Source organism: Vipera berus (assembly GCF_964194415.1).
Source record: "Vipera berus genome assembly, chromosome: 1".
NCBI lineage: Eukaryota > Metazoa > Chordata > Lepidosauria > Squamata > Viperidae > Vipera > Vipera berus.
In genome coordinates this window covers 282,523,874-282,546,642 of record NC_138202.1, presented here as the reverse complement: position 1 = coordinate 282,546,642, position 22,769 = coordinate 282,523,874, and the positions used below count along the sequence as shown (strand labels likewise).

The window sequence follows — 22,769 nt, the reverse complement described above, 5'->3', positions numbered from 1 at the left end:
CTGTTTAGATTTCTTGCTTTCCCCATCTTACCTCATAGGCTTTCCTTCTTTGCCTATTATTGTGGACCCCTGGGCTAGAAAGCCCATTAAAATGGACTTAAAAGTATTGTAGAAGAATGGTGCTTGCTGGCATAGTACCCCACATGCTTTCACATAAAAACAATTTAGGCTGGGGTAAATCTGGGTTTGACTTAAATCAGGAAAGGAGCATTGAGGAAAGAGCTAATTTCCCTGGATGCCATAATTAATACCTCAGTTCTGAGTTTGTAAAGTCAGAGGCAGAGGCAGATTATGGTTTGTTGAAGTTTCCTTTTTGGGTGGTATCCCCTTGAAATCCAGAAGTGAAGTACAAAGTCTAATCTGTAGCACAGACAATTACTTCCATTTCACCTTTTCTGATGTGCTTGTTTCTATGCACAAAATCCAGCAGATTGGCCAGATGTAAATAATAGAATACTTCTGATGATGCCAGCAATAACAGTAATAGCGATAAGGAAAAATAATGGATGCTTTTGAACTATGGGTGCAAGGCAGTGTTAATTTTTTATTATTATTTCTGTTCTACAAAGAGACATTAATCCCTGTCTTAAGAGCTGCGGTCAGCATTTCCTGACATATTTTAACTAGCCAGGCAGAGAAAGGTCAAGAAGACCTCTGCTAGCCAGTTTTTGTCCAAGTATCATAGACACATCTTCAAGAGGGAAAAAGCTTAATTGGGTAAGCCTAAAACACTGCTGGCTAAGCCGAAAGTACTGAAACTTCGGGATACAGTAGATAAGAATGATAATGATAATGGATATATACTGTGTTATAACAGTGGACTTTTACAAGACTTACCAACCTGTATTCTGCTTTTCTGGAGCAGCTTTTGCTTTTCTTAATGATGGCCCATCCCAACTGAGCAATAAAAAGTCATCTGAGAAATTCAGTTTCAGGGTGGGAGGAAGGAAGGGCCCTGTCATACTCTCAGGAATGTTCAGTGTTTAAAAGAAATGTAAGCATTGATGAGAAATGTTAAAAAAATATGTTTAATTAAACCATTGTTTGAGAAAAAAGAACTAGAGTCTTTATTAATTTTGTTGAGATTACTGCAGCACTAGAGAGATTATTTCTTCTGCAGATAAAGCAAAGAGAAATGTTTCCATGAGGAATTAGTAGCACAGGCTCCGGTAAACCTGTTCATTTGAAGGAAATAAGTACCTCAGAAATAGTTTAAGTTATTTTGGCACCCAGGAGCCCAGGCCCATTAGTTTCCTGGGCCCTGGCAGAGCAAAATGCTTTGGAATCTGTCAGAAGTAGCCACAGGAAGATTCCATTAGCTTATTAGACCCTGGCTCTCAGATGAAAAGTCTAGATGAAAACATGTATAAATGATTGATATCGCATATGCTCCTCAGTTCTGTTTATGTAGATGTTCGCTCACATTCTTAGGTATTGGCCTTCTAAAGGAGATCTTTGTTGACAAACATCTTTATTTCACACTACAGCATCGTAGGATTACAAGTAGGCACTTCTTTTAAATCACTGGGGCATACATACTGCCATACATGAGAGCCAGATTGCTTTATGGGTAGTCCTTGATTTTCAACCCTTCGTTTAATGACCAAAGATACAACACCACTGAAAACAGTGACGGTTCCTTGCAGTTACAATTATCACAGCATCCCCATGGCCATGTGATCCAAATTTGGGCACCTGGCATGTTTTTAATCACAGTTACATTGTCTGGGATCATACGATTACACATTTGCGACTCTCCCAGCTGGCTTCCTGCAAGCAAGATTAATGGGGGAAGCCAGATTTGCTTAATAACCATGTGATTCCACTTAACAACAGCAGTGGTTCACTTAACAAACTTGGCAGAAAAGGTTGTACAATCAGACGCAACTCACTTAATGCTTAGCAATGGAAATTCTGGCCCTAATTATCATTGTAAGTCAAGTGCTACCTGCAATGGTTAAGGCACCAGGCTGAAAACTAGGAGACTCTTGAGTTCTAGTCCTGCCTTAGGCATGAGGCCAGCTAGGTGACTTTGGGCCAGTCTCCTCTCAACCCTAGGAAGAAAGGAAGGGCAAATCATTTCTGAAAGCTTGCCAAGAAAACTGCAGGTTACCACCCCCAGTAGTTGAAACTGATTAACTCCAAAGGGAGTTAACATTGATCCAAACACAGACACCCAAATAAATGTTACCTGGTTCTTGACACTGGGATTCTAATACGATGTTACACCCTTGCAAAACAAAACAAAAAAGAAAAAAAGAGGTGCATGTGTTTTTGGTTTTACTTTTAAGTCTGTCCCTGGCTCTGCCTTCCCCAGAGCCTTGGTGGAGCAGTGGGCTAATGCCTCCTTAAGTAACACCAGCTGCCTGCAATTAGTGCAGGTTCGCATCCCACCAGGCTCAAGGTTGACTCAGCCTTCCATCCTTCCGAGGTAGGTAAAATGAGGACCCAGATTGTTGGGGGCAATTAAGCTGACTTTGTAATAATGCCGCTTGGGGGGTGTATGAAAGCCCTAATAAGCAGGCATATACATAGAATGAAGGCTACTGCTAAGCTTGTAAGCCGCCCTGAGTCTTCGGAGAAGGGCGGGATATAAATGGAATTAAAATAAATAAATAAATAAACCCGGTGTGCATTTATACTACATTTAGGGGCAACTTTCAGCCAGCTTGGACAACGGCTGGGCTAACCAGAGATTGTAGGAACTGTAGTCCAACTCGGCAGGAAGGCATCAGCGGGAACATTTGAGTTCTGTATAACCTAAATGAATAATTCAGCGCATTTGGCTGAAAGGTCCGAAGGCTCCGAATCTGCTTTTAAAGTCTGAGAAAGCAGGAGCAGCGGCAGCGGGGGGAAAAAAAAGGAAAAAAAAAGACTTCGGAAGCCGCGGCCTGCCTTCCTTGCCTGCCTGATCTCCCAGGAGAATCTCCTTTTGTGAGGAGGGCTCATCCCTTCCCAGGCCAAGATAATTATAGCTCTCTCCGCGCTGCAGTTCCCAACTCGGGGCGAGCGGCAACGGGGCGCTCCCTTCTCTAGCGCGCTCCGGAAGCCAGGAGGAAACTGACCGGCTCCTTACGGCGAGGGACAAGCCAAGACAAGCCCGGTCTTGCTCCGAGGTTGTCCTGAAGCGCCTCCCTCACCTTCCTCGCCTCTCCGCAGGGCTAGCGCTCGGAGGAGCTCTCTGGACAACCAGCGGCTTCCGCAGGCAGAAAAAGCCGGTTCCGATTGGGCGTGAGAGGACCGTGCCGAGCGGGAGGTGTGTGTGTGGGGCAGGAGGAGGAGGAGGCGAAGAAGAAGGCGGAGAGGAAGAGAGTTGGGCTTGCAGCGATGAAATGTAAACCCAGGAGGGGGGAAAAAGCCGCTCCGGTAAGTTGATCGCCCCTGCCTGGCGATTCGCCAGTGGCGAAGGCTGTCTCGGCGGGACTCGGCTCGCCCCGGGGACCGGATGACTTCGCCCGAGGACCGTGGCCAGCCCAGGGAGACGCGCCCTCTTCCTTGCCTTCCTCGGATGGCTGCGGCGTGCGGGGCGAACGGCGTGCCCTAGCGATGGACACGAGTACGAAGAAGTTCACGGTGCGCAGGTTTTTCTCCGTCTATCTCCGCAAGAAATCGCGCTCCAAGAGCTCCAGCCTCGGGCGCTTTGAGGTAAACGCCGGCCGGGGCTGTGACTTCGCTGGGGGAACCTGACAGATCCTCGAGGGGGCTTTTTTTTTTCTTTCCAAGTTCTACCTACCTCGCCTTCCTCCTCTTTTTTTTTTTAAAAAAAAAAGGAGAAAAGACGTATTGGCTACTTATTTCTGCAAGTAAATTACCTCGATCAGACCGGGTTTTTTTGTTTTTTGTTTTTCGTCAAAGGCATCGTTAAAAGCCTGTCAAATAATACTTGGAAGGTAGATTGGGTAAAGTAGAGGCTCGCTTCCGCTCGGCCACGATTTTAGTTCCGCAGCATCCTTGCAGGCTCTTGCGCGGCCCAAGGGCAGCCACGGAGCCTCAGGGCTCAGCGAAGGCAGCCCTCCGCTGGGATCCTGACACGGGACTTGCCTTATCCCCACATGCAGCTCTTTCATCCTGCCTAGGCTTCTCTGTCCCTGAAGAAGAGTTGGTGTTTGTAAGGAAGTTAGGCTAAGCAGTTAGGCTGATGTGCCCTCCTGGTGAAACGAAAGCTTGTGTGCACTTTGCGGAAAGCTTTGGAACTGATGTGGGGGGGGGGGGTTGTAAACTTGGGGCAGGGGATTCGTTTGATTGCCCCTTCCTTTACTTGATTGCCCCTTCCTTTACTACTAAAGCAAGAGAATAAATGGGAATGTTTTGGGAAACTACTCTTAGAGTTTACATACTAGCAACTGGTTAGTTCTTCTGCAAAGAATGAAAAGTATTGATAGTTTTGGATGTTGAAACATACTTTGGAAGCAGCCTGGTCCATGTGTGTGCGTGGGTGGGGGGGGAGGCAATTGTCTTCACCTCTAAAAAAGACATTGACACAATCCAATGACAGCCCTTATCCGGGTGATTTTGGATCCTGTGAGCTTTATGGCAACCAGTGCAAGTTTTATTGTGTTGATGATGATGAAATAGAATCTGATGCAAAACACTACAAACCTTTTGGTTTTAATAGCCACAGTATAGGAGGGGCCGTCAAAAGTCAGCTTAGTCTAAAGTCAGCCCTTCTGAGTATGCAAAGGGTTGCTGTCTGATAGCAAAATATTTTTCATTCCTGCTCTGAAGTGAGTTCAGCTGATTCAACAGCACTTGAACCTAAGTTAGTGAGTATATGATTGTTGCAGCCTTAAAGAGATTTCCTCATCAGTTCTTGTTCTTACTTCCAAGTACTGTACCGCAATCCAATATATTGCGTATAACTTTAAAGATATATTCTTCTGTATTGCTACTTCTATGCTGATTGATAGATGCAGGCAACCTTTGCAAATATCTATATTCAGCTCATGGACCATTATTTCATCTCAAGATGGAACTGGTCTTTAAAAAAAAGTTAACATTTCAGTGAAAAAATATGACAGTAATAAGAAGAAACATTAAGTAAGCACATCTGTATGTAGGAAAAATTTAGGAGAATTGGGATGTTTCTGCAACTTTTTTTCTTGGTTCTCTTTTCTGATCTTTCACTAATGATACGTTAATTACTTCAAAGTTATATTCAGTTGTTCCTTTCCTCAGCATTTTTATATCAGTGTTGATTCAACATTCAGAATCAACAGAATCAGCAATAGAATCAACAAAATCAACAATATTCTGAGGATCAGAATATTCTTCAAAAGTATTAAAATTATTTTAAATGAAGGATTGTGAAGTTAAGGGTTTTTAAACAATTTTTGGATCATATCCAACTGATTTAAATAATTTCAAATAATTTTCTACAGAAGTGTTTTATATATATATATATTTCTAATTGTTGGTGTTAGCAATAGGTCTGTGACTAATAATACTTTCCTTTTTGATTAGAGGAATATGAGAACTCTTTGCCAAGTCTTATTTGCCCAAACTGTCAAGATTTAAACCTATTTCATGTGACGTTTCACCAGTTGACACTTTTTATTACGAAGGCCTACTTATATTTTCTCCAATTTGCTATTCTCCAGATGTGTGGAATATAACTGCCATGATTTCCCAAAATCACATTGACTGGATTGTGGGGTTATAATTCAACATATCTAGAAGATACCTGATTAGGAAAGATTGACATACTTTAGGTATTTATAGCAAGCTGAACATCAACTAATAATGCTGTAGTTTCTGAAAGGTAATTGCAGATAAATCAAAGAACTCTCTCTATTCTACAGTGCTGCTTAGATACACATAACTGTCCACTGTTTTTCATAATTTGGACATAATTGCCTTGCAGGTTTTCACATTGAGATGGCTGTAGTTCCATACTTATTCCTATAGAAATCTGGAGTATGTAAAATCAAAATGTGGTTAGTAATGCAAGCCTGTGCAAGTCTCTTGGAAAATAAATCCAGTCTTTCAGTGGTGTACTTATTCAAGCTTCCTGAACATTTGTTTTTCTGAGCTTCCCTAGCATGGTACCCAAAGTCATAGTTTAACTCGGATTACTAAGACAAAAGAAAATGGCAGTTTCCTGCACTAGAACCCTTCAGTTTTAATACTGGAACTTTTTAATTTTTTTATTACTACTACTACTACTACTACTACTATTATGACAAAAGAAAATGGCACTGTTTACTACACTAGAATCCTTCAGTTTTAATTATCCTGCAAAGTTTTGTTTTCTTTCAGTGACTTTCGCAGTTCTATAAAGAAAAAGGAAGAGTGCTTATATGTTTTGTTGTTTATACTGTAGGAGAACACATTCAGCACAATTTATAAATCCGTTATTCTTGCTGAAGGATAAAGACAGGACTATGGGAATTATATGACCATTTAATCTCCAAAAAGAAGGTGGCTTAATAAATGGTTTCTATCAAAAAAGCTCAAAAGCTACATAAACTATGAAATCATTCATTAGTGTCTCAAAGGCCTATATTCTGTGAATTTGCCCAGAAATTATCAGCAACAAGGTTTTCCTCAAAGGATGCATTCAATAAAGGACCAAGCCCATGGGGATGACAGGGCAAATCTGAACAGAAAAAGTAGGCCAGGATCAACTCAGGAATTATCTGGAGAAAGTCATCTCTGCTCCATAAAGATGTTAGAGCAGCCATTTGTAAAAAGGTCAAAAGCATTATAAAACATGACTTGGTGAAATGTTGGCTGACTTCTTTAAGAACAAATCGCAGGGCGGGGGGGGGGGAATAAGAGTCCTGCTATAGCATATACCATTGCCCAAGATTGATAATGTTACTGGAATATGCATTGCCAGATGAACACACTGCAGCATTTATGTGTGTACACATATAGTACACACTTCCTGTGGTGAGTAGTATTTGGATAGGGCAAGACGAGACCAGAGATCTACTTTGAATTTGGTTTCATGTGTATTATAAAGATGTTGACCTGCCCTGAAATAAGTAACTTTGTTGTGGGTTAGAAGTTAATTTATATATGTGTTGTTGCTGCTAAGCAACTCAAGATGGAATCACAAAAATCATCAGACATGCATAAAACCTAAAAACTTTCACAAAATCAAAGCAATATTCCAGTTTGCCATATAACATTTTAATATATTGATATATAGCCAAATTTTATTCAGATTGATATGTAGTTGAATCTTATTCAAATTGACAAAATGCAAGGTGCTATAGTCCAATGGGGACACTGTATCCCCAAAAGGAATACTGTATAAGAGAAACAAGTGTCTAAATTTAAAATGCTTGCAAGTATTATACCAATAAACACATCCAGTCATCAGCTACATGTTGCTTCTTGTGACATATCCTACCTCAGTGATGGCAAACCTTTTAGAGACCGAGTGCCCAAACTGCAACCCAAAACACACGTATGTATCGTCGGGTGCCGGGTGGGCGTGGCCCATTGGGTGGGTGTGGCTCGTTGGATGGGTGTGGCCAGTTGGGTTAGCATGGCGCATTGGGTAGGCATGGCTGCGGTAGTAAAGACAGACTGGGTGGGACTAAAAAGTTCAATCAATTCCAACTTTGCGAGATCTTTTTTTTCCACGAGAAGTTGAAATTGATTGATTGAACCTTTTTTTTGCACATGGTGGTGGAGGCCTAACCCAGCAGAAGACTTAGGACTGGGGCGATGGCGTGTGTGCCCACAGAGAGGGCTCTGCGTGCCACCTGTGGCATGCCTGCCATAGGTTTGCCACCACGGTCCTACCTTATACCCTATTGAGTTTTTGGATGTTTACCAACAAACCACATATGAATAGAATTCCCCATTTATATTTTAACTTTGATAATCTCTTAATTCATGTGGAAACTGCATGGATAGGATTATTGATACATACTGAAAAGGAGTAAGAAAAACAGGAGCATTTAGAAACTCTAATCTTGTAAACAGAGATAGTATGTTTGAAAATATAAAGAAGGATGGATATACTTGGTTAAAGAAATGCTATATACAGCACTGAGTTCCAAGCAGTTTTTTTAAAAAAAGCGAACAAACAATGCTGCCAGATAATAAGCATGTAACACCAAATCCCTACATTAATATGGAAATCAGGAAATTATTTTTTAGAATTTTAATAAGAATGTTATCTACTTGTTTTAGCACTAAACCTGTTCACTGGAGTGCACAATGAAAAAGACCATTTAACAATATATGTGTTTGTGTGTGTGTATGTATGTATGTATATATGTACATACATACACACATGTATGTATGTATACATATGTATGTATGTATGTTAGAATGTGAAGTGAAATGGGCCTTAGGAAAGCTGAGTAACAACAAAGCTAGTGGAGGTGACAGTATTCCAGCTGAGCTATTTAAAATCTTAAAAGACGATGCAGTAAAAAGTGCTACACTCAATTTGCCAGCAAATTTGGAAAACTCAGCAGTGGCCACAGGATTGGAAAAGATCAGTTTACATTCCAATTCCAAAGAAAGGCAGTGCCAAAGAATGTTCAAACTACCGCACCATTGCACTCATTTCACATGCTAGTAAAGTTATCCTTAAAATCCTACAAGCTAGACTCCAGCAGTATGTGGATCGAGAACTACCAGAAGTACAGGCAGGATTTTGAATAGGCAGAGGAACTAGAGATCAAATTGCCAACATACGCTGGATCATGGAGAAAGCTAGGGAGTTCCAGAAAAACATCTACTTCTGCTTCATTGATTATGCTAAAGCATTTGATTGTGTGGATCACAACAAACTGTGGCAAGTTCTTAAAGAGATGGGAGTACCAGACCATCTTATTTGTCTCTTGAGAAACCTATATGTGGGCCAAGAAGCAACAGTGAGAACGGGACATGGAACCACTGATTGGTTCAAAATTGGGAAAGGAGTCCAGCAAGGCTGTATAATGTCACCCTGCCTGTTTAACTTATATGGAGAGCACATCATGTAGATGAATCAAAAGTTGGAATTAAGATTGCCAGGAGAAATATCAACAACCTAAGATATGCAGATGATACCACTCTAATGGCAGAAAGTGAAGAGGAACTAAAGAGCCTCTTGTTGCGAGTGAAGAAGGAGAGTGCAAAAGTTGGGTTGAAACTAAACATTAAGAAAACCAAGATCATGGCATCCGGCCCTCTCAATTCCTGGCAAATAGATGGGGAAGAAATGGAGGTAGTGACAGATTTTATTTTCCTGGGCTCCAAGATCACCGCAGACGGGGACTGCAGCCAAGAAATTAAAAGACACTTGCTCCTGGGGAGGAAAGCAAAGGCAAACCTAGACAGCACACTAAAAAACAGAGACATCACCCTGCCAACAAAAGTGCGTATAGTCAAGGCTATGGTCTTCCCAGTTGCAATGTATGGCTGTGAAAGCTGGACCATAAGAAAGGCTGAGCGCCAAAGAATTGAGGCCTTTAAACTATGGTGCTGGAGAAGACTCCTGCGAGTCCCTTGGACTGCAAGGCGATCAAACCGGTCAGTCCTAGAGGAGATCAACCCTGACTGCTCTTTAGAAGGTCAGATCCTGAAGTTGAAACTCAAATACTTTGGCCACCTAATGAGAAGGAAGGACTCACTGGAGAAGAGCCTAATGCTGGGAAAGATTGAGGGCAAGAGAAGAAGGGGACGCCAGAGAATGAGGTGGCTGGATGGAGTCACTGAAGCAGTAGGCGTGAGCCTAAATGGTCTCCAGAAGTTGGTAGAGGACAGGAAGGCCTGGAGGAATGTTGTCCATGGGGTCGCGATGGGTCGGGCACGACTTCACAACTAACAACAACATGTATATATGTATGTATGTATTTTACCTTGGCAAGTTTTTTCCTCATTTCCTACATAGCCAGTAAGACTATTTGGAAGGAGTACAATATATAAGGTACAAGAGATATCAGGGATTGCTTCTTCTATAAAACTCACTGAATAACTTGCTAAATAATATCAGACCAAAGAATTGAAAATAATTATGGGGCTTATAGCTATGGACTGGAAGAATAATTTTTAAAAATGCTATATTTTTTTCAAGTATGTTGGATTGTGGATAGTGTCATCGAGGTTCTACGGTGCTAATGAAAACCAGAGTATTCTTGTATCAGCTTTTGCTTCGTTGATATCTTAGGTTAGGCTGTACATCTTCAGAAACTCCTTGTCTCATGCAATATTAACATACAACATTGGCAGACCCTATTTCTATATGTTTAGAGCAGACCTGTGATTTGAATGGATATAATTATTGCAGAACCCTAACTAGATTCTGGTCAGGCCCAAGGTTTCTGGCATAGATTGCTGGATTGCAATCTAGACAAGATTTCAAATTCTCCAAGGCACTCCGGCCAATCTCAGAAGTTAATGAGATCTGTTTTGGACTTTTGCAATGGGATGTGACTTTTAGTAAACCTATTTCAGTCAAGCTAAGGGATGGGAAGACTGCTACTAAACCTCCTTTTCAAAAGTGCCTGATAAATTGTTAGTGCTCAGAAAAATGTTAGAAAAATTAGTGACCATGCACGTAAATGTCTCCCTTTTAATGCTAGCAAAATGAATAAGTTAAAATCTGGTAGCTATAGTGAACTTAAAAAGTAGTAGCCAAATTAAATTAACAATAGCTAAAGTATTACCGTTTCCTTCTTACGTAAGTTAAGTGGTTAAAAGAAGTACAAAAGTCATAATATATGTGTTGAATTTTACATAGCTCCATTGCACTGTTGAAAATTAAATTAAAGTCAAATAATAATTGTATAAATTTTTCTATGGGTTAGATAAAAAGTGTCCTGCATAGAGTACAAGCTGCTGAAAAGTATGTTGTTAATGAGTGCAGCATTACTACAGTGCTATAGTATGGTAGTAATAATAATAGTGAGATAATTGGTGTCATACTGCATTAGGGATGACTTTGCTTTTGGCCTCAGTGCAGGACAATATTTTATTTCTATTTGGGTTGTTTTTTTACACAAAAAAGCATGCCCAGGCTTGCTTAGCAAAAAGAGACAGAGCTTGGATGACTCGCAGGTGTTTGTGTATGTCAGAAATTAGCCATTAGCAAGAGAAAGTAGTTTTGTGTTCTGGGTCAAATAAGCAGAGCTGGTAGTCAGGCATAGGCTAGAATGGATTCAAGAGGAGAATAAGTTTATCATGTGTATCTGCATGGATCGGTATATGTTTATGAGAATTCCAGGTTTATGATATTCATCTTTCTCTAGTGGCAAGATGAGATAGATAGGAGCCGGCTTGACTTATAATTAGTAGGTTGAATAAAATTACCAGGAATAGGAAGCATCTTTAATCTTTACCCTAAGGTATTCTTAAGTTGCTCTCTTTCATTTAAATAAATTTTTGACATGCCTTGTTAGCAGAAGAGTGAACACTACATTTGGAGAGCTGGTGGTGTGATTCAGCGATCCCCAAATAGATTTCTAAATTTATGCAAAAACAATGTTGTTGTTTTTTACTCAAAAACAGATGCAGTAGATGCCACCAAAGGTGTTTTTTTTTTGCTGAAGATGAAAAGGGTGAAGAGAGATATTGCTAGCAAACATGAATTGTTTCATTTTTTTAACATAGCAAGTATAAGCCTATGATTGATAGAAAAAGCTTTTAGAAGTTGAAAAACAATAGGGACATTGTGTTTACATAATCAAAAGCAACTTCAGATGTTGCAAAATGTAGAGCATTTCAACTATGTCTTTTCATATATATATATATATATATATATATATATATATATATATATATATATATATATATATATATATATATATATATATATATATATATATATATATATATATATATATATACACACACACACACACACACACATATATTGTAAAATAAAGATTGTTTAGGGAGAGAAAATGATGCCTAGACCATTTGAATGTAATCTCTGAAACAAGCTTTTATGACTTTCAAAATAAGATGCAGATAAAAAGGTATTCATACCACCATCGCAACCAGCACTTCTTATAACTATTTTATTTCGTTTTAGATCTTTGAACACTTGAAATTAATGGTATGATCAGGTCAGAGGTGTCCACTAATGGCAAGCCAATAGAATTAGACAATAACACTACTGTGATTGCAAGCTTTCATCCCCCCTCCTTTTTTGTGCATTGTGATATTGCACACCTACTCCAAAGGGGCAAAGCTTGCAACACAACCCTGCGACATTGCTTTTGTCATTTCTGAGTGTCTGCAAATGCCATGAGATCAGCTCTTCTAGGTTTATAACACTCCATAGACTTAAAATATACTTGGAGAAGAACCCACTTTGCTGAAATTGAAAAATATACAAACTCATAATAAGAGACTTTTTATATTTATAGTTGTCCAAGTGCAAAGATCCACGAGTTCCTGGTAGAGAGTTTGAACCCCAGTGAATAACACTTAGCTACTCACATCTGATGAATTCCATCCAGTCAAATGGTGGTTAGTTTAGCTCAGCCAATTGCTGAGCCCAAATGACAGTTTAGCTCCTCCACTAGCTTTCACTAAAACTCAGAGGACAGAGAAATACAGGATCACTTGTATTCTGATGATAATTTAACCAAACTCCCTTGATGACCTCTCCCAACAGTTACATATAAGATGTTCCCTAAGCATAGAATATGTATTCCCGGAACATATGCAGAAAACTCCATAAGTTAAATCTTGAAAATGATTATGTACGTAGGAGCAGAGGTACTAAGCATGGACAAGGTATTTCACTATGTAAAGTATTTTGAATTAATAATGCCATTTTCACCTGATACAATTGTTTTGAGTGCGAAAGAAGCTTTTTGATAATTTTGTGTTTTGAGCTAAAAGCAGTATGTCTCTCCTTTGAAACAGAACTCAACTGAGTTCAAAAACACTCCCCAAAATGTTAAGATGTTTCTTTCACATTCAAAACAACTGTATCATATTCAGAATGAGTCATTTTTAGTTTGGAACTGTTTAAATTTGACTTTTTCCCCCCACCACTAAGAACCACCATATCACCCTGATGCTCAAATCCAATTACAAAGCTAATCCAGCAATTCACTATGCTGAAGATTTAAGAGACCAACACAGGGCTTTCCTCTTCCTGTTTCTTTTCTGACAAAGGAACCCACCAGGCTGATAAAGGCTGTTTCATGAACCTGAATTAAAATCAATCTAAACATTTCATTTCATCCCAAATTGACTATGCTATCCCCAATTTTGTTCTCAGAAGATTACTGATAGTTTGGCTATTGTAATTAAAGCTTCATGGTGGAAATCACATTTTTGTCTTCAGCAAATGGCCACGCACCTGCTTTTTCAGAAGCAGCCACTCACATGCTTTTTTCAATCCATCATTCTTGACTAATTATAATCAAGCATACAAGGGGTGTATTCTTCCCCTTTCCCATTAAAAATGCCTTTTCTGCATCCTCAGCCTGCATCACCTTAAATTAATCCCAGACAGGCAGACCAGATGGTGCTTTAGATGTTTCCAGTGGGAGAATATTAGGAAAAGAATCCAGTTCATAGCGAATGCATGAAGAAGATTGGCTGCTTTCCCCAAAGGCAAGAAAAAACCTGCCCTATTTATTCCCTGGAGCAGACAGTGTTTCCTCTTTTGAAATAATAATGCAACGAATGAAGGAATAATTATGCCAAGGATCATCCTGTGTTGTTGGTTTGTTTTTTTTTTTTTGGAAAAAGGAAACACCAGAGTGTAACACGAATCAAAAGGGAGACTGGTTTTCTATTTTATGGTGAATGGATTTGTAATTTCAGCTAGAAAGCCATGCTCAATGGCTAAGAAACTGAACCTGCTGTGATACTTTGACAGCAAAGGAAGGATGAGGTGAACAAAGCATGATTCATATGAGGCTACAATTGCATGGGAACTATTTTGTGGTGCACTTGAACGCTGAGCTCTTGTTAGTTAGGGAAATTATGTAGTGACAATGGTCAGGGCCCCATTTAGAATGCCTTCACATCGAAAACATGCTGGGCTATAACAATTGCAATCTAGTCATATTTCTACATAAATCCCATGTGGGTCTATGGGTCTGCTATGGGTCTGTGGCCAGTGTTTAAAACAATAAAGATGGCTGAATGTTGGATGCTCTGGAATAACAAAAGGACAGTGAATAATGAAAAGAGTGTAATATATCTTGCCAATTTCAAGATGACTCATTTTGTCCCCAGTGAACATTGCTGTTCATTTTTTTTCATTCTCAGATATTATCACATACTAAATTTTCCTTACAACTCCTTCAGTCAGGCTGTTTTGTTTCTGAATTCTCCCATCTGCCTGGTTATTTTTCCCCCCAAAAACATTTACAAAGCAGCTTTATGTAGATCTAATTGGAAGAAAACCTCATTGAATTCAATAAGGGTTTCTCCCTGTCAAGGGTGTTCAATCAGAGTACAGACTCAGTTTTTTACCAAGCTTGGCTCTTTACACTCACTTTAATGTACCCTATGCAGTTTGGGACGCGGTGGCTCAGTGGGTTAGGACGCTGAGCTTGTCGATCAGAAGGTCAACAGTTTGGCGGGTCGAATCCCGAGTGCCATGTAACAGAGTGAGCACCTGTTACTCCTCCCAGCTTCTGCCAATCTAGCAGTTCGAAAGCACGTAAAAATGCAAGTAGAAAAATAGGGACCACTACGGTGGGAAGGTAACAGCGTTCCATGCGCCTTTGGCGTCTAGTCATGCCAGCCACATGACCACGGAGACGTCCTCGGACAAACGCTGGTTCTTCGGCTTTGAAACGGAGATGAGCACCGGCCCCCAGAGTCAGAAATGACTAGCACGCATGTGCGGGGGAACCTTTATCTTTACCTTTACCTATGCAGTTTGAAAGGCCAAATTAAAGATGGAAGGATTGCATGCCTTGTTATTTTGGACCCATGGCTCCACATGTTTCTTCCAATGCACCATTTTTCTCTGTACAACTTATCAATCAGAATAGAGCTGGAAGGGACCTTGGAGGTCTTCTAGTCTAACCCGCTGCTCAAGCAGGAGACCCTATACCATTTCAGATAGATGACTGTCTTTCCCTAAAAACCTCCAGTGATGAAGTACCTGCAACTTCTGAAGGCAAGCTTCTCCACTGGTTAATTGTCCTCACTGTTATCTGCATAGTTAGGCAATTGCATATGAAAATGTATGCTGCAGTAAATGAAATATGTGCATGGTAGCTTTTTAAAACCAGTTTAATTCTCTCAAGGCACAGAAAAGTAAGCATTTCATAAGCATGCTGTACATTGCCCAGATTCTAGAATAAATAGATAGAAGGCAGGATTCTAATTTATAGCTATATTCATTTGAAAAAGCTTCACAGATATTATCAAAGCATATCTTACCCTTAAAGTACCATTCATTTGAAGAGGCAATGACAGAATGTTGTATGCAGCATTTCAATCAGATTACATTAGCCAACAATAATTGCCATATTACATCGTGTTCCCTTTGTTCATGATAGGCCAAATTAATGATGGGATTTTTTTCTTGGATTTTTTTTTCCTTTCTGGATGCTACAAATGAGAATACTAATTATTCTTCATTAAAAAGTCTTTTATAGTTCTTCATTTCTTTACAGTTTCTTTTGCCTCACTATTCTGCATATTTATTTTAAAATAACTCAGTGGATTCAATAGGATTTTTCCCCAAAACTCTCTACAAAAGAGCAAAGCTACTAGTTTTTTTTTACATAGCAATTAGAAACTTATGTTCCACTTTTCTCCATATTTCTCCCTTCCTCAACTTTGACAAAGTAGCCTTATCTATGGGTCTTGAAAGTGTGTGTGTGTGTGTGTGTGTGTGTGTGTGTGTGTAAAATGGGTCTAATAAATAGTGTATAGTGTGGGGAAAGAGCCATAAGGCTTCTGAGATCCCTCTTTGCAGCTTCTGAAATTTCTCAGTTTGTAGTTGTCAATGGCATGGGTCCGGGTTAAATGGCATGGGTCCGGGTTATTTATGGGAGTACCTTTTGCCGGCGTTAACTTCTTATCGTTCTGTGCGCTCCCACAGAGAGAGCCTCCTCAGGGTGCCATCGGTCAGGGAATGTCGACTGGCGGCCCCCAGGGGGAGAGCATTCTCTGTGGGCGCACCTGCCCTCTGGAATCAGCTTCCGGTTGAACTCCGGATGGCTCCCAACCTTCGCTCCTTCCGCCGCGACCTGAAGACTTGGCTATTTGAACTTGCCGGCCTGGACTGAGGGACTGGGATTTTCGATCTTAAATTTTAAATATTTTAAATTTTCGAATGTGTTTTATTGTTTAGGGCTATTGGTTTAATTTCATTTTAATTTTTGTATATTATGTGTTGTGTATAGTGTTTAATTGCCCTGTATACCGCCCCGAGTCCCTTGGGAGAGGGGCGGTATATAAATCCAAATAATAAATAAATAGGTGGTACATTTTTTTTGATATTTTGTGGTTTGACCATTAAATTAGACTTCACGTAATTTTTAAAACAAAGCAAACATGTCCACCAGCTTCACATATTTTATATCACCATATCTTTCACTATGGTGCTTGGTCCCTAAAGTGGACATCCACCCAAAAGATTCCCATGTCTTGCATGATCACATGTTCATTGTAGGCATCTTAGAGCAAAAGCGTTTCCCAAATCTAACCTTGTTGTTTTTTTCTTTCTTTCTTTATTAGATTTTTGTCCCACTTTTATTACTTTTTATAAGTAGCTCAAGGAGGCAAACATACATACGGTAATACTCTTTCCTCCTCTGTTTCTCAACAACAACAAACCTGGTGGGTGAGGTCGGTTGGGCTGAGGGGGAGTGACGGACCCAGAGTCACCCAGCCAGCTTTCATTCCCAAGGAGAGACTAGATAGAATTCAGTCTCCTGGTTCCTATGCCAGCACCTTAACAACTACATCAAACTGGCCTCTACTTAAAGATATACAAAATGAGATAGTCCCTTCCTACAAACGTACCATTATTCAATTGTTACTTTTTTTAGTTTTTAAAAATCTACTTGGTGTTTACAAGGTGCAGTACATAATAAGATACGTAGTTGTTACAGTCATACTGCTGGTTTTGTCTCACGAGTTCTATCTCTGCATATCCAGCTTGTTAAGCAAAGGTTTTACAGAATGAGACATACATTGGGATCTTTTAAGGAAATCTCCATTGCTGAATCGGGTATACTAAATATATTCTAAATCAGTGTTTTTTTCAACCTTGACAACTTTATGCGTGGACTTCAACGCCCAGAATTCTCCAGCTGGGAGTTGAAGTCCACGCATCTTAAAGTTGCCAGGTTGAGAAACACTGATCCAGATCATTATCCATGGAAGAGGAGTTCGCATCTCTGGCTAATCTACTATACATTTTAAATTTGTCTCTCTGAACTACACTAACTCATTGCTAGATTTGCTTACACTGTTAACATTTTCTATGTAAGGAATGCACCTTGTGACATAAAGATCAGATATTCTGTACCTTTTGCAGGAGTTTCTGTCTGAAGGAAAATAAATGGCTATTACAATTGACCAATTCTCTTTAAAAAAGACCTACAGTGGTCTTACCTGTTTTCCCTGAATTACCCTGTTTCCCACAATCAAAAACTAGATGTACACTCCTTCTGTACATTTGTCATTGAATAAGCAATAGAGTATGAAAGTGTAAAGTGGTTGAATGGCTCCTTCCTATAGATATCTTAATTGCATTCATTAATGCCTGATATCACGTAAGTGAGCCCATCTTGCAACACATTCATGCATTACATGAAATACCCCAATGAACTCATTCCAATTTAATCTCTTTGCATGTATTCACTAAGAACTGGAACTAAGATAAAACTAGAATTCTTTCAGAGATGCCCATTCTTATAACACTGCTTGTCAGTCGAGCAAGTGATTGCTCCTAAATTTGTTTTCTTATTGGTTGAGAAGATTTCATTAAATAACACGCAGGAAATCAGTTCATGTGCTCAACCACACACAAAGGACAGTTTTGTTATTATGGGAAGCCCCCAGTGCATCTTCTAAAGGTTAAGTATCTTCAAGGGCAGCTCAGCTCTTGCAGACTTTAGGGATATGTTCATTTAATTAGCTTGACACCAATATTGAAATGGTATGTGCAATCAACAGCTGCTGATCCAGGCACTAATCAGAATAGCTTCTTCCTAGCTTTTCAAGATTAGCTAACATTACCTAGTATAATAAGCTAAATTTCTTCAGTCAAAGTGAAAATGTTCCTCCTCCTGTATAGCTTGTCTTCAAGTGTTATCCTGTGAATGTTTCAAAGGGCTGTCAGCAGATGTGGTGTTAACTTCTGCCCCTTGGGGACATCTCTGTTGGGGCAATGAAGTCATGAAGAGGGCTGTTGTGCATTATACCTTGAGCTTTTGTTGTGTGTATGGCTGTAGAGAGATTTACTGAAGCACTGTTTTGATGGTGGCAATTAAGTGTGCATTTAAGAGGTTAGATTATGAAATTGTTAAAAACTAATCACGGTGGATCAGACCAAAGGCCTACTCAGTGCAGTATCCTGTGTACCACATTTTCTAACTAAATGCTATCAGAAAACCCAAAAATAGGATATGAGAGCAATAGCTCTCTCCTGCTGTTAGGAATGCAAAGCCCATGTGGCATTTTTAATCCTAATATAATGTGTGAAATGTATAGCCTTGTGTCTATAATTCATCAAGCAACATTTAGAAGCAGTAGAGTCTAGTAGTACTCAACCAATAAGTGGATTTGCAAATATGATTATGGATTTTTTTTACATAGCCCAAATTACTTTGGTTTAAAACCACTTCACATTTAGTAAATGGTAACTCCGCTTTAAAGCTATGCAAACAGCTAATTACAGAACAGCTAAAAAGTTGACTGTGAAGCTATACAAATTTTGTGCACAAAGTACTTATCCATCATTTCTGGGATATGGTGTTTCTTCTAGAATAAATGGCAATTAACAATCATTTCAAGATTGGACTGTGGTTACTAAAATATTGTTTTTTGTCTCCCTGGTAGATGCCAGAAAGTTCTATGATAGCCAGGTTAACATTGCAAATTGATATTATAATAGCAGCCAAGGTACAACACTTGTAATTATTTGAAATTTTTTTGGCTAGTCAACCAACACTCATGTGGAAGTATTCAAGAGTGTTCCTTACTGGTGGATGAAATTGTTATTTTAGAGCACTGGGATGCAAAAGTAAAATACAGAGGAAAAAATACATAATCCTCTAATTATTAACAATTAGCACTATGAAATAATGGAACTTAGATTAAGTATAAAGTAGACCAAATTAATGATAACAGGTACAACAGACAGCCTTAGAATTGACAATGAAGATATTAAGGTGGTAGATAAGTTCTGCCTTTTAGGATGAACTGTCAATAGTAAAGGGACAAACAGTCAAGAAATGTAATGGTATGTTGAAATGACCTTGGGAGATGGTGCTGTGCGTAAGAGTCTCAGCCAGGGGAATGGTCAGATAAGAGGCAGCTTAACCCACAACGGGAATGCGGGCATGGCAAATATCTCAAAAGGTCTCCTCCCTAATTTCTTGGCCTGTAAAGATCATAGGGGACACATGTTTCAGACTTACAAGATTGATAGCCTTGTGAGGTAGTCCAGAAAGAAGCATACTCGGATGAACTAAGGCTACTTTATGGCAGAATTTGAAAGTCTGAAATTTCTCCCCTGTTGTCTTTATACCCCAAGAAAGCCCATTTCTCCCCAATCAGCTTTCCTAAGTGGAGTTTTCAATAGCTCCCATCTATGTCAAAAACTTTCAATTTTAAAATCCACATTTTTCTGTGACTGAATCCTTCAGGGTCCTTCTGAGTTCTGGCTAAAGTCAATTGGAATAATCAAAAACTCAATTAGTTCCCTTTCTCATTTCAGATCTTATTACATAACTTCTGTTTGATGTTTTTAATGGCTTACCTCACATGTGTCATCCATGCTGTGAAACAGTTCATTTCCTAAATCAATATCAATAGTACGTTCTGTACATTTTTCACACAGAACTGCAGGATGAATATTGACATATTGATGCTAACTTGCTAGTGAAAATAAGCATGCAAAATTTTCCAGAGAACACAGATGACGCATTATAACACCCACATTGCAAAATGCATATTCTTTTGTTAAAAAAAAAGAAGAAAAGTTTGAAAGCAAAAGTTATATACCATTTTTTTTAAAAAAATTAAACTGTTATCTGAGATAGCATTATTAGAAAATTGCTTGGAAAATACAATCAATATTTATCTTTCCTTTTGATCTTCTAGAGTCATTTTACAATTTCTGTTTACTTCACTTAGGCTTTTGCAAAGGAAAAGTAGTATTGGGTTATTTTATTTGTTTATTTCCCGGATACTCTTCAAGTCCCAAAATAATTACCAATAGGGTTAAATTACTAAAATGATTGTTTTATATTCTAGATCATTTACATTCTTTTTGACTTCTGTAATTCTTCTAGAATTTTCTTTTATATAGAAATGTGGCATTTTTTTATTTAATACAATACATTTTGCCCTGCCAATCCTGTGCTTTTTTTTCCAGTGTTCAGCCATAAAGAGTTTTGAATTTTTGTATAAGTGATCAAGATTATAGGGACATAGTATATATATTAAGTCCAATACATTTCTAGAGCTTTAGAGAGACAACTTGGTGTAGTGATGAAAGCATTAAGCTTAAAACTGAGAGTCTGAAGTTTTAGTCCCATCATAGCCACAGAGCCAGATCTTGGCCCAGTCTTTCACTCTTAGCCTAGGAAGAAGGCAAGGGCAAACCATTTCTGGAAATGCTGCCAGGAACACTGCAGGAACCTGTACAGACAGCCAGAAGGAATCAGCATTGACTTGTTGTCATGCCTCCTTCAAAAAACCCTCAACAACAAAACTGGAGCTTTAGCACCCTGCATATTTCAGCCTTCTTCACTCTTGAGATAAGCCAAAAGTTTCCTCCCAGAATTTCAACTCAGCATGTGACCAGGAATACTGAAACCTACGTCAAAGGCATCAGATTGGGGAAAGCTGGCCTATCTAGTGATTGTGAATGCCGTTGAAGGTGGTTAAAGCATCTCCCTAAAAAGAACAGAGTTGGTTATTAGAGAGAATAACCAGGAGAGAGGGGAAAAAATACACGAGCCTCAATTAAGTGAATTAGATTTACTCCAAATAAACCTAGGCCAGTCAACCTTCCTCAGATTTAGTCCTGAAGTTTAGCTGTTTTCTTCTGTCCCTGGATTGTTTTTTTGGCAGCTGCTGCCAAACGCGATTTAAGTATTGCTACTAAAACAGGACACTGACAAATTATAAAAAGCATCATTTTCTGGAAAATGCCCAAAAGATAACTGGAACAGTTGCTTGCTTATATGAGCTAAATCAAGGGGGAATGGTATTATGTAGTTTGGGGAGAATATCAGCAAAAATATAAATTAGACAATTTTGTATCTATTTATTCTAAGGCCTCCTGCTAAACTGAATATTTTACAGGTTGGTCTAATAGTAGTAATTCATGCAGTATTGTTAGTGCATCTGGACTTGAAGCTTCAGTTTCTGGAGCAGGACTGACACTATTCTGAAAAACTGCTGCTCAGTGTTTCTACTCTATGTTCTGTATCATGTAAACTATTAAAACAAAACAAATGAATAAATAAATACTTAATTCAGCTAGGTTCAATTCTAAGTGCTGAGTTATATTTACAGGAAACATTAAGAGATCCCTGGTAATTCTGTTCCTGCTGGTTCTATGTGAATTCTATCTGATTATAGACTTTATAAGCATTAGCACTGCAGCTTTCTGTAGGAGGCATTAATAATTGTTTTATCGTTATGATTTCATTCTTCCACATATATACTTACAAGAAAGGATTTTGTGGTTGCTTTTGCTTCTGGGTCACACATGTATTTCTCACTACCCTAGAGTGCAATACCATATAGCGTTTCATTTAATTTAAACTCCATTAAACAATTGTGAACAGCACAAACTCCAGAAATATGAGAGCAAAGCTTAAATTCTAGCCCTCATCCCCATTACTGTTATATTCACCAACAGTATTGAACGGTTGTATTTCCCTGCCTTGTTTCTTTTAAGATGCCATTTTGGGATTCAGTGAACACATATTTCGGTTTATATTAAAGCATTTAGAGATTTTGAAACTTTCTTTTATTTATTTTATTCGGAATTATCAAATAGAATGTCAATCGTGTCTTTTCGGAAGGTGATGAACGCCAGCGTTGCACAGAAGCAGATTTGCCAAAATTTAGAGGTCCACATAGTAGAGCCGTGTTCAGAGACCAAAATGTCATTTGCAACAACTCCCAAAGGTGCTATTTCACGAGGCAACTGGACTTTCTTGTTTTTCTTTGAAGAGGCTTCGCTTCTAATCCAAGAAGCTTCTTCAGCTCAAATGTCCATAGACATTTGAAACAACTATTAGCATGCAGCACCGGTTTGGAGCTTCTTAAAGTAGCTACGTCTTTTTCTGAGCTCACGCAGTTGGCCTCTGTAGTTAATATATGATTCTTGAACAGTTGGCAAGTTGCACTGAAGTTACAGTACCAAGTTGAATATTGAAATGTCTGCAAGCAAACAACCAAGCTCAGAAACACAAAGACACAACAAGGAACTATTATGTTTGTTTTGATAGATTGATATTCCGTCTTCTGCTTAAGAGCTGAAGATGGTATATGTAGCACTCTCCCTTCCTGTTTCTTCTTACAAAAAAAAGTGCCACATAGAGGAGGGAGGGGAGAAAGAGGGACTGTCCCAAAATCTCCCTTCCACCAGATCATCTGCAGCTGAGGATGAATTTGAACCAGTTTCTTTCTTCTCC

The 22,769-nt window shown here is 39.1% G+C and overlaps 1 protein-coding gene across 1 annotated transcript in view; it reads left to right on the top strand.

Moving 5' to 3' along the window:
- The first annotated feature begins 3,384 nt into the window (after positions 1-3,384).
- Positions 3,385-22,769, top strand: part of RPS6KA2 (ribosomal protein S6 kinase A2) — a 134,678-nt gene continuing 115,293 nt past the window's right edge. The window contains exon 1 of the mRNA XM_081329452.1: positions 3,385-3,645. Coding sequence (XP_081185578.1) covers positions 3,547-3,645 — 99 coding nt within the window. The 5' untranslated portion in view covers positions 3,385-3,546. The remainder of the gene's footprint in view (positions 3,646-22,769) is intronic.